The sequence below is a fragment of the Schistocerca cancellata genome, chromosome 3 (genome assembly GCF_023864275.1).
Source record: "Schistocerca cancellata isolate TAMUIC-IGC-003103 chromosome 3, iqSchCanc2.1, whole genome shotgun sequence".
NCBI classification, from domain to species: domain Eukaryota; kingdom Metazoa; phylum Arthropoda; class Insecta; order Orthoptera; family Acrididae; genus Schistocerca; species Schistocerca cancellata.
This window is the reverse complement of record NC_064628.1, coordinates 407,783,322-407,797,001: the sequence shown is the minus strand read 5'-3', so window position 1 is coordinate 407,797,001 and position 13,680 is coordinate 407,783,322. Positions and strand designations below refer to the sequence as shown.

General features: G+C 35.3%; 1 protein-coding gene across 1 annotated transcript in view; it reads left to right on the top strand.

The window, feature by feature from the left end:
- LOC126176729 (zinc carboxypeptidase-like) overlaps positions 1–12,216 on the top strand; it is a 138,411-nt gene extending 126,195 nt beyond the window's left edge. The window contains exon 10 of the mRNA XM_049923897.1: positions 11,863–12,216. Coding sequence (XP_049779854.1) covers positions 11,863–12,065 — 203 coding nt within the window. The 3' untranslated portion in view covers positions 12,066–12,216. The remainder of the gene's footprint in view (positions 1–11,862) is intronic.
- The last annotated feature ends 1,464 nt before the right edge of the window (positions 12,217–13,680 follow it).

Sequence of the window (13,680 nt, the reverse complement as noted above, 5' to 3'; positions counted from 1 at the left end):
TGGAACATTCCATTTCGGAAATTGTAGGGAATTCAATATTCCGAGATCCATAGTTTCAAGAGTGTGTCGAGAATACCAAATTTCAGCCATTTCCTCTCACTATGGGCAGTGCAGTGGCCGAGGCCTTCGCTTGACGACCGAGAGCAGTGGAGAGCAGCGGCGGTTGGTAGTGTTGTCACTGCTAACAGACGAGCAACAGAGTGTGAAATAACCGCAGACATCAATGTGGGATGTACGACGAACGTATCCGTTAAGACAGTGCTGCTAAATCTTGCATTAATGGGCTACGGCAGCAGACGACCGACGCGAGTCCCTTTGATAATAACACTGCTCATAGCATATCGGTTGCAACCTAGACGACTGGAAACCCTTGGCCTGATCAGATGAGCCTCAGTTTCAGTTGGTAAGAGCCTGTCGTATGGCTTGAGTGTGGTGAGACCCAAGTTATCAACAAGGCACTGTCCAAGCTAGTGGTGGCTCCATCGTAGTTTGCACTGTGCTCACATGGAATGGACTGGGATGGAAAATGGTTATGTTTGGCTACTTGGAGACAATTTGCAGTCATTCATGGACTATGTTCCCATACAAAGATGGAATTTATATGAATCACAATGCGTCATGTCATAGGGCCACAATTTTTTGCTTTTGGCTTGAAGAACATTCCACACATTAGAGCGAATTATTTGGCCACCGATATCGCCTGACATGATTCCTATCGATCATTTATAGGATTAATGGAGAGACCAGTTCGTGCACAATATCCTTCACTGGCAACACTTTGCCAGCTGTAGAAGGCAATGCAGGCAGCATGCTTACATATATCTGCAGGGAACTTTTAACGGCTTGTTAAGTTCATGCCATGTCGAGTTTCTTCACGATGTAGAGGAAAAGGCTGCCCAACACAATATTAGGAAGTATTGCATGGCTTTGAATTTTGTCACCTAAGTGTAACATAAAAGTCATTGACTCTATAACCAACACTAATGTGTCATCCACACGTCTTGTATGATATTCAGTTTTATCAACTGTAGTGAGAAACTTATGCAAAAAGTAAAAGCTTTACTAAGAAACTAAGTAGAAACATGGATGTACATTTGTTTCACTTACATAAAATACTGCTGCATGGAGCACACCCCGTGGTGTCAGGTGACACAAGATACATGTTGGTGCCTTATCAGTGTCATTCCATTTGCTGCTAGTTAACTCGCTTCAGCTACTTTCCTATATGCTTTAACAAATCAGGATGCTACTGCGCCATATTCGAAGTCACATCACATATAATATATTTCACACCATATCTGCTAAGTGAAAATCGTACCTAACAAGTGTACAATGGTATATAATAAATACATGGAAGAAAAAGTTAACAAAGAAGCCATTGAACCAGTTAGTGCCTTTCTTGTGCTTAAAGTAGTTAAGGAAAACCTTTAGATGAATAGAAAAAAAAATAAAGACATGGAGTGGTTTGGTAACCTAAATAGAATTTAGATGACTCATCCTCTGATAACAAAGCCTGTAGTCTTGCCATAGGGTCTATGGCTAATAATTTAGACAATGTGGGTTCAACATATCCACTGTTTAAAATTCTGAATAAGAATCATACATAATGGCAGCCAAAGACTTCCAGTATAAGACTTTTGTGCTAATATCCTTGTATAAGGCAGAGGAGTGGACAAAAGTTCAAGGGACTGTCTTCCCCACAGGGCGGAAAACTGCTCCTAAAACGCTGGAAACTCAGCGATGATCAATGGCATCAGATCGCGGAAGACACTCGAAGCCACTGAATCAAAGGGACATAGGGGGAGTCCACAGTACATGTGTTATAACTGAAAATGTGTCATTACGATTTATCCATTGGCAAAAGATTCCACATTAGTTCCCCATTTGGTTCCTACAGAAGTGAGTGCCAATGGGTTAAGTGACTATGATACAAAGAATGAATAACTACCAAATGGACAATGCTCTACGAGTCATACTGAAGTTTGAAAGTGTTAGGAAAGCTATAAAATCTGAAAAGGGAAAAGTAATGGCTCAGTGTCGACATGTAGGGGACAAGTGGAGCGAAACAGAAAGAAATGTAAGCACTTCAGGTTGGATGAATGTAGCATTAAATCAACAGCAGCAAAAAATGGTATACTGGGAGTAGGATTCATTATGAATAGGGATATTATGGCAGAGTGTTGCCACATTTGACAGTAAATAAACACTAACAATGATAGCTCATGGATACATACCACATTTGCAAGCAGTAGATGAGGACGCAGAGGAAGTACATGGGAATATTGAATGAGTAATTCAGTACTTCAAGAGAAATGATAGTCTAATAGCCATGGGGGACTGAGCTGGGACTGCTGGGAAAGATTCAGAAGAAGGAGTTATGGAAGGATGTGAGCTTGAAGCCAGAGGCATGGAAAATTAATTGAGTTATGCCATAAGTTTCAGATCGTGAAAACCAAAATTCTGTTAAAGAACCACAAGAGGAGGAAGTATACTTGCACATGAGACAAGATGAGTCCAGTTGAGTAGTAAATGTTTGGGGTTTCTGGACCAAAGAGGATATTTTTTTAAAATTTCTTGATACAAAACAAAAATTTTATATTTGTAATTTTCCCCATTTAAAAATTTATCTATATCTATAAATCGAATTTTTATTTATATAGAAACTGAAAGTATAGTAATTATTTTTCATTATAAATAGATTCTCCCAATTGTGTTATCTTTATCCATGAACGAAATTTTCATTCATTTAAAAAATAAAAATGTTACACATTTTTTCCCTTACTAAGAAGCACTCCAAGATCGTGTTTATGTGTATCCACGAAGAAAATTGTCATTTAATTCAATTTAATTAAGTTTCCAATATATTTTTCTGTTTGTAAATAAAGTCTGTTAAACCTCATATATCTATATAATCGATTGAAATTTTAAAAGAAAACCCAAAGGTACATTTCAATTGTAAATATTTCAAGTTTTTAAAAAGATTAATTTTTTGGCATCAGTAAATGCAAAACCAAATCTACTTTGAAAATCAGCTATTTCAAATCTTAGAGAATTATTCTAAAGAGAAATGTGGATTAAGCTATACTGATTTAGAAAATTGTTGTAAGTAAAAGGGCCATTCAAATGCAACTAGAAAAGATCTAGAGGAATTATTTGATTATTTTAATATAAGAGTAATGAAGAAGAGAGAACTAAGACATAAAAATATAAATGAATAATTTGTAAAATACGAAAATTACAAAATTACGGTGAACTTAACAAAGAAAATTAAAAGACTCTCATTCCAAATTTTTTTGATAATATTAATAATCCAAATAATACTTTTAAAAAACTATAATGGAACTGCATGAAATCTGTAAAACAAAAAAATAAAAGAATTAACCCCAATTCAATAAACAATAACTAAATGATCTTATCAAAAAAATAGATAACAATATTAATAATAATGATAATGAACTGAATTAAAATATTTTAACTTCCATTTGTAAAATCTATAAAACAAAAAATTACAAGAATACTCGAAACTTGATAAAAAAACAATTTATCTATCTTCTTACAAGATCTGAGGGTAATATTAACAATATGAAGAAGATTTGAAAACATTAACAGAAAAATATGTCTGGAATCAATTTTCTAGATGATTACAATCTTTTAAAATCACCTCAACGAATTATAAGAAAAATTTCGACTTTTAAATCGAGGATAATAACTAACAAAATTAAAAATGCTAATAATATTGTTAAACCCCAAGAATTTTTTAATCAAACTAAAGAGAAGTAACCACTAAATTTACAAATACTTTAACACAAAGAATAGTGATTGAGGTTAATATGAAATTATATTCCATTTTTAGAAATCACAAGAATTTAATTTTATAACAAGTAATAAAATTTTATAACAACTGATTTACAAGGTTGTTATAAAAAACAACAAATAAAATTTAACTGAAGTGGAAGAAATGCAAAAAAAAAAAATCAAGTAATTTCTCTATTTTATATAAATAGTCCAGAATTAAAGGTTAACAGGCAAAATCCATGTTTGGTTCTTCTTATATCGATTCATTAAAGATATTAAAATGAAAAACTGTAATTAATGTAAAAACACAGATCAGAAACGTTTTCTTTATTCAATAAAATAAGATTTATATCCACTAAATGATCAGGTTGAAAGGTTCAAAAATCATAAAAAGTTTGTGTAGAATTAGATGAAATTTTGGAAATGGGGAAATATAATTTCCTGTTTACCTAACAGATATTCCAAAATTTGAAAAGAAGTAAGATATTTCAATGAATGTTTACACAATGAAACATTGATTGTGAATCCTTTTTACCATAAAAAATAAACAAGAAAAACAAGTTATTCTTCTATTAATTTGAGATAAACACATTTGACATTATTCTTGGATAACAGTTTTATCTAAATCAATTAAATCTCAATGACTAAATACAAATCAAAAATTTATCCTTACGTAGATAGATAAGGTATTTTATTCTCAAGAAAATATGGAAATTATTGTAAAGAACATAAAGAAGTACAAATTGATATGCCTGTAGAAGGTAAAATAATTAAATTGATAAGTACCCACAATTTATTGTAAGCACCTTTAGCATTAAATACAGGATCTGAATGCCTTTTTAAAGATGTTAATGCATATCAACATCTTTCCTGAAGAGTGTTTTTTTTTCTTGACACAGGAATTCGAGGTGGAATTTCTCAAAGTATTAAAAAATATGCTAAATCAGATACTAAATACCTAAAAATTTGAGACAGGTAACAATCAAATTATATTACAATTTAGATACAGATAGTGTATATGGTTGACCAATGTCTCCATTTCTATCATTTAGAGATTTCAGTTGGTTAAATCCAGTTTGCTTTAATTCTGAAAGGATTCTTAAAATAAAAAAATAACAGATGACAATAAATATGGTTGCATTTAGAAGTACATTCACAATATCAAAAAATAGCAAATATTTACACATAGCTTTTACATTAGCGCTAGAAGGAGGACATAAATCATTAACATTAAATAATAAGCAAAATATATTTAAAATCATGGAACTCTTAAAAAACGTTTAAATTTCGGTGAAATTAACAAAAATTTTAGCATTATTATTATTTGAACAACTGGATCCATTTACAAAATATAATATAATTGTAATAAAGAAATGGAAACTAAAACAAAAAAAAGGATTTAGAAAAAGATTTCTATATGAGGTGCTTTCAAGTTCTAAGGCCTCCGATTTTTTTTCTCTGGACTGGAAAGAGATAGAAACATGCGCATTGTTTTAAAATGAGGTGGCATTCATTTTCAATATGTCCCAGAGATGGCAGCACCATACGGCAGATGGAATTTTACCGCCAGTGGCGAGAATGAGAACTGTTATAAATACTTAAAATGGCGACGGTTTCCTTACTTGAACAGCGTGCAATCATTCGTTTTCTGAATTTGTGTGGTGTGAAACCAATTGAAATTCATCGAAAATTGAAGGAGATATGTGGTGATGGAGTTATGGATGTGTCGAAAGTGTGTTCGTGGGTGCGACAGTTTAATGAATGGAGAACATCGTGAGACAACAAACCAAAACAACCTCGGGCTCACACAAGCCGGTCTGACCACATGATCGAGAAAGTGGAGAGAATTGTTTTGGGGGATCGCCAAATGACTGTTGAACAGATCGCCTCCAGAGTTGGCATTTCTGTGGGTTCTGTGCACACAATCCTGCATGACGACCTGAAAATGCGAAAAGTGTCATCCAGGTGGGTGCCACGAATGCTGACGGACGACCACATGGCTGCCCATGTGGCATGTTGCCAAACAATGTTGACGCGCAACGACAGCATGAATGGGACTTTCTTTTCGTCGGTTGTGACAATGGATGAGATGTGGATGTCATTTTTCAATCCAGAAACAAAGCGCTAGTCAGCTCAATGGAAGCACACTGATTCACTGCCACCAAAAAAATTTCGGGTAACCGCCAGTGCTGAAAAATTGATGGTGTCCATGTTCTGGGACAGCGAGGGCGTAATCCTTACCCATTGTGTTCCAAATGGCACTATGGTAACAGGTGCATCCTACGAAAATATTTTGAAGAACAAATTCCTTCCTGCACTGCAACAAAAACGTCCGGGAAGGGCTGCGCGTGTGCTATTTCACCAAGATAACGCACTCGCACATGGAGCTAACGTTACGCAACAGTTTCTTCGTGATAAAAACTTTGAAGTGATTCCTCATGCTCCCTACTCACCTGACCTGCCTCCTAGTGACTTTTGGCTTTTTCCAACAATGAAAGACACTCTCCATGGCCGCACATTCACCAACCAAGCTGCTATTGCTTAAGCCAGTGGTAAAACTGACTCCTAAAGAAGCCTTCGGCGCTGCCATGGAATCATGACGTCAGCGTTGTGAAAAATGTGTACATCTGCAGGGCGATTACGTCGAGAAGTAACGCCAGTTTCATCGATTTCGGTTGAGTAGTTACTTAGAAAAAAAATCGGAGGCCTTAGAACTTGAATGCACCTTATAGGTTCATGAATAATTTAGTATTTGGTAAGACAATGGAAAATTTTAATATTTGACAAATTATTGAAATAATAATACATCCAGAAAAACACATATGATACATTTAAAAACCAAATCGCAGACATACTGCTGCAATTTCAGAAAATCTAGTTGTAGTTCATATGAAAAGAAACAATAGTAAAATTCAGTTAACCAATTTTTTAATGACTATCCAAGATATTTTGAAAATGAGAATGAAAGATTTCCATTGTAATGTAATAAACTAAAATAATTTGAAAATATTTATTTGTGTTTATTTGACAAGTGCTCTACCTACTGAGCTACCCAACCACGAATCACGTCCTGTCCTCTCAGCTTTACTTCCGCCAGTACCTCATCTCCTACCTTCCAAACTTCACAGGAGCTCTCCTTCGTGTCTTGCAGAACTAGCACACCTGGAAGAAAAGATATTCTGGAGACATGGCTTTGTGACAGCCTGGGGGAAGTTTACGTAATGAAATTTCAACTCTGCAGTTGAGTGTGCGCTGATATGAAACTTCCTGGCAGATTAAAACTGTGTGCCGAACTCAGACTAGAATGCAGGACCTTTGCCTTTCGCAGGCAAGTGCTCTACCAACTGAGGTACCCAAGCATGACTCACATCCTGTCCTCATACCTTGTCTGAGCACTTGCCAGCGAAAGGCAAAGTTCCTCAGTTTGAGTCTGTCTGGCACGCAGTTTTAATCAACCAGGTAGTTTCAGATCAACACACACTCCGCTGCAGAGTGCAAGTTTCATTCTGAATTAATTATGATTTTTAATTATGCTTAATTTTTATAAAATACAAGTTTTATTCATCTATCTTGCATGTTGAAATCAAGAGAACAGCTGTTCTTGCTACCCATGTGTGCTGTGGTGAAGGTTTTCAGTTCTTTTCCTTCCTGTTAGTCTCTCAAGTGTGTGTGAATGTAAGTGTTCGTAATTAAACCATCATTTGAACATTCCTCTTCCATAGACTATAGAACGTCTAGGGGACTCCACAGTAAAGTTCTGGGTTAATTAATATGCAATGTAATAGATTGCAGGCACTATACTCGTTCATTTATGCAACTTACCGATCTAATAAGTGTTCTTTTACCAGAATTTTTGTTTATGCTCTCACTGCTAAAATTCCACTCCATGCTTCATCCAGCTCTGATGTACAGCACATCCTACTGCATTCCATTACTATGACAGTTGTATTGAGGCCACACTTTACCCCCATATTCAGATTAATTGTAAAGATACCCATAATTGTAAAGATACCTTTCAAATTGAAAAAATTAGATTTTAAAAATTTAGAACTTTTGATTAACATTTTAATTTCTGAAAATCTATATTTTTATATATGAATAAAAGAAAAATAAAATGAACATGATTGGTAGTATTGAAAACCTAGTAAGTGAAGTTAACAGTTGTCATAATGGTTGTGCAGAAGTGTTCACTAAATTACCAGAACTTAAAATGAATAAATCTTACAGTATTTCAAAAGCTTAAATGTTAATAACTAAATATGATGAAAATGTTTTATTGCTTTTAAATGATAGATAAAAATTACTCTTCAAGATCATTGTACTAAAACATTTTCAGAAGATGATGATAAATTAGATAAAATTATTGAGTTACATTTTATTTATCCAGATAAAAATCAAAATAAAGATAAATGAGTTGATGTTATTGAATAAGAATAAATTTCAAATTTTTATACTTCTATTTTTTATTTTTTTAAATAAATGAAAATTTTAGTCCACAGATATAGATAAATTTTTAAATCAGGGAAACAACAAAAATGAAATCTTGGTTTTACATCAACAAATATCTAAAAGTGTTCTCTTTGGTCCAGAAACGCCATACATAAATTCTACTCAGTGGGAATACATCATGATCACATAGTGATTCAGAAATCAGATACTGGTACTGGATTGTAAGGCCTACCAAGGTGCAGAAGTAGACACAGCTCACAAATTTGTAATTATGATGAGCAAAGCTGAAGTTTATGAGAATCGATGGGAAATACCAGATTAGGAGGAAGTGGGATACTTAAGAAGTGAGCAGTGATGTGATCCATTTGAAGTTCACTAAAGATGTGGAATTAGCAATGAGAAATACCATAAGGGTCAGTTCAGTTGAAGAGGAGTAGACATCTCTAAAAAGAGAGACCAAGGATTTTGGACAGACAAACGCAGGTACAACTAAGGTGAAGTAACCTTGGGTATCATGAGATATACTCGCACTCATCAACGAAAGAACAAAATAAACAATTATTCAGGGAAAGACAGAAATATGGAAATATAAATCACTTCGGAATAAAATGAACCATAAATTCAGGGAAGCCAAAGAGAAACAAATGCAGCTAATGGAAAAAGTTATCGAATAAGAAATGACTGTCAGAAAGACCACTGAACATTTAAAAAGGCCAAAAGATCCTTGATTGAAATGAAAAGTGAGGGTGAAACATGAAGAGCGCAATGGGAATTCCACTAGTAAATGCAGAAGAGGAAAGGTAGATATAATACATAGAAAGACCTCTGTCAGTGTGAGGACTTGTCTGATGACGTGTTAGAAAATAAATTGGAGTCAATAGGGATGACATAGTGGATTCAGCATAACTTTAAAGAGCTCTGGAAGACTTGTGATCAAATATGGCAGAAAGGGTAGATAACAGAGGAATTTTTGAAATCATTCTGGGAAGTAGCAACCAAACGCTTATTCCAGTTTTTATGCAGAATGCACGAGACTGATGACGAATCACCAGATTTTCGGAAAAAAATCATCCACACAGTTGCGAAGTTAGCAATGGCAGATGACAGCGAGAACTATCGCACAAACAGCCTAACAGCTCATGCATTTAATTTGCTACCAAGAATAAAATACAGAAGAATGGAAAAGAGAATTAAGGATCTACTGGATGACGATCAGTGTGGTTTCAGTAAGGTAAAGAGAACCGAAAAGTAATTCTGGCGTTGAGCTTGTTAATGGAAGCATGACTGAAGTAAGTTCAACACATCCATAGTATTTGTCGACCTGGACAAAGCATTCAACAGTGTATAGTGGTGCAAGATATTCTGAGAAAATTATAAGTAAGCTACAGGGAAACATGGTTAATATGAAAGACAGGGATACAGTCTTTCGCCCCTGCTGTTTGGGAAGCAATGACGGAAATAAAGGGAAGTTTGGAGAGTCTCACTGAAATACAAAAGTAATATCAATGATGAGACTGCATTGCTGTTGTCAACAAAAGCGAGGAAGAATGACAGATCCTGTAGAGCTGAATGGATAGCCTAATGACTGTAGAATAAGAATTGACAGTACAGTGAAGAAAGACGAAAGTAATGAGAGGTAGCAGAAAGGAGTATAGCGAAAAGCTTAACATCGGAATTGTTGATCACGAAGTAGACAACGTTAAGAAAGTCTGCTACTTCAGACCAAAATGACGAATGAAGCAAGGAGGGCACACAAGGTAGACTACAACTCTTAAGCAGGCATTCCCAGACAAAGGAAGTCTATTAGAATCAAATATGGCCTTTAAGTTTTTGACGAATTTTGGGGGATTGTGCATATGAAGCACAGTGTTGTATGGTAGTGAATCTTGGATTACGGGAATACCACAACAGAAGATAATCGAAGCGGTCAAACGCTGTGGTGCTACAGAAGAATGTTAAAATGTGTGTATACCAATAAGGTACAGAATGAGGAGGTTCTCCTCAGAATCCATGAGATAAAATGTATGAGAAACATTGACAAGAAGACGGGACAGGATGATAGGACAATTGTTAAGGCATCAGGAAATAACCTCAGTGGTACTAGCGCTAAAAACTGTCGAGAAGACTGAGACGGGGACAGATTCAACAAATAATTGAGGACTTCATGTGCAAATGCTCATTGAGATGTACAGTTTGGCACATGAGAGAAATCCGTGCTTGTGGTGGCGCATCAACCCAGAAAGCTGGTGAGCCGTGTATATGTATATATGGACCTTGCCATTGATGAGAAGGCTCGTGTGCCTCCACGATACAGAGAGCCATACTGTAGGTCCGACCACAATGTAGGGTCATCTGTTGAGAGGCCAGACAGTCATGTTGTTACTGAAGACGTGCAGCAGCCTTTTCAGTACTTACAGAGGCAACAGTCTGGATAATTATATGATCTGGCCTTGTAACATCGCCCAAAATGGCCTTGCTGTGCTGCTACTGCAAATGGCTGAAAGCAAGGAGAAACTACAGCCATAATTTTTCCTGAGGGCATGCAGTTTTACTGTATGGTTAAATGATGAAAATGATGATGGCGTCCTCTTGGGTAAAATATTCCGGAGGTAAAATAGTCCCTTATGTATCCAATTGGCTGGTGATTATGTGGAAAAGTGAACATTAGTAATTAAAAATCACATTCTAAGGCTTATTTTTGTGTTTGATTTATTAAACTATGCCCATCCAAACACAATTAACGAAGGTGGAGGCATTACTTTCATTTCAACCCTCGTAAATGACAGAATTCCCTACCTATGTGCTGCAATCTTTTTCCGATATTACAAAAGTTACTCTGAGAAAGTAAGGGTTTTCCAAATGTGAAAATTTATTCTAAGGTAAAACGTGGTCTTCTACATAGCAATAAATATTCTATTCAAATTTAAAAGTGTTGTAAACGAGGAAATTATGTCATTACTGCATTTAAAGGCCTATGTGTTACCTTATTACTCTACTACACACCAGTAATCAGTAAGTGAAATCATATTAACAAGAATTATCATCAAAAAGCTGCTAAGTGTTAAAAACATTTTGAAATATGAACTGCTGGGAACTATCTCATATTTTCATTTTCGTGACAGGAATAATGGTTAAGACATTGAAGAAACTAAGTTTGTTTCCAAACATCAAGTGCTCCACGTGGAAGACCCTTTTCAAGGTACAAGACAATGCCAGACTGATGAAGTATGGCTTAACTGTCCTCATTTTACGTAACTTGTTCTAAAAACATGCATTATACAGTCCTGTAACTGAAGAATTAGCAACATCCTCCAGATAAATTTAACATATTATACAGCACTTACATATGCAGAACTCATAATATTTACAAGTGCTGCACAAAGCATACCTGCGTTTCTCACAACAGCAACAATAGTAGAAAATACAAGATACTGCTTATGTCGGTTCCTAGCACATATTCCTTTCATGTGGTTCTTAAAGCAGTCACTAGATTAAATACGATCAGGAAAAATGATGTGTTCCTAGGTACAATATCCTCCTTGTAGAACGCTGTCCCCAATTACTCAGTAAATGTGTTGCTTTAACAGTTGAGTTAAATATCGCCCATTCCTATTATAGATGCGGCGGCGGGCTCCAGCCTCGATTGGGTGATGGGCGTGCTGGGGAAGCGTTTCGTCTTCGTCTGGGAACTGCGCGACAAGGGGCAGTATGGCCAGCTGCTGCCGGCTGACCAGATCATCCCCAACAGTGAAGAGACCTTCGACAGCATCTTGTCAATCCTACGTGATGTGCTCGTCCGGATCAAGAGCAGCCATTCATAAAATAACTGGGAATTTCATCACAATTATTGCACAGTAAATTATATTTAATAGGCAATCAGTTATCAACATTTCTGATAACCTTATTCTTACAAGACACGGTCCGATGTCAGAAAACCAAAAAGTTGAAATTGAAGGTAACTTAAATGTAAGTTAGTTTCATGTACCGTTCTGCATGTAAATTGTAACGATGTGGAATGAGTCATTTTACATTCACATTGCAGATTGATTTATAAATATGGCTACATGCTTAACATTTAGAACTTTTTTTCATATGCAGATATGAGTCAGTAATTCCTACCTGTCACCTGTTATACATTACAATAATACAGATTATTCTACAGCTAGACAGAGTTAAAAAGGAGAAAATTTTTCAGTTTTTTTTTTTTACTTTTTAAAGTTTCTGTCTGTTACACAATTTATATAATTGGGTAGGCGACCAAAATTGCTAGTTTCAGCATTGTGCACACATTATTGTTCTAAAGGAAACCTTAATGTTTAGTAACAAATGTCTTTCTTCTCCTCATATTGTCATTATGTACATCATTGTTCCTTTTGAAATGTAGTGGAAAATTTACAGCAAACTTGATGAGGGAACAAATGTACAGTGAAGCAGTACTCAGAATATCCAAATACTTAAACACAGGTCAACAAGATGATTTTCAGTGAGCACCACATATCATTCTTACAGCATGTTTTTGAGCAATGAAGGCTTTCATTCACAAAGATGAGTTACCCCAGAACATTATTCCATATAACATTACTAAATGAAAATATGCAAAATATGTCAAATCAATAATTTTTCTCTCCCAAAGATTTGCAGTGATGCTAATGTGGCTGAATTAAATTGTTTTATGTGTTCCAAAACATGCTTTTCCCAGTTTAAATTCTCATCAATACAGACACCTAAGAATTTTTACATTTATGACCTATGCGTTATTTCATTACCATGTGTTATGCATATCAGTGGTGTAGTACCCCTATATTTGCAGAAGTGTATAGGCTGTGTCTTTTTAGAATTGAGGCTAAGACCATTCGCAGATACTTCTAGGAACATTGTTTATAATTTCTTCAGCTTCTTTATGGACTGATTACAATACTAGTGTCATCTGCAATAAGAACTAATGCCATTTCTTGTGTAATAGACAGAGGATCGTTTACATATATGAGTGACAATAGTGGGTCTAAGATTGAACCTTGGGGAACACCATATATTATTTCTCTCCAGTCATGAATTACTAAGTAAAACGTTCAGCAGTTTTTTGGTTAAATATGACATTATCCGTTGGTTGGCTATAGCATCAATTTTATAAAACTTCAATTTGTCTAGGACGATAGAAGCTTGTATTGAATAGAGTTGGATCGTTGCTGTTCATTTAAAAAGGATCGATTGAAACTAATTTATTGTTGACGAACAAAAGAAAAAGCACCTTGAATAGGGACGCCAGATAAAAGGTGATTGGTTCCTTCTAGTTACAACGCTATAATAAGACGTCTGCTAAAAGGAATATATCGTTAATTTTGAAAAGAGTATTCATATAAGGCCTCTGTTCATGAATTCGACTGATAATCTTTTATTTCCACCTACCTCATTTTTGTCAACTTCATTCTCGTTCCA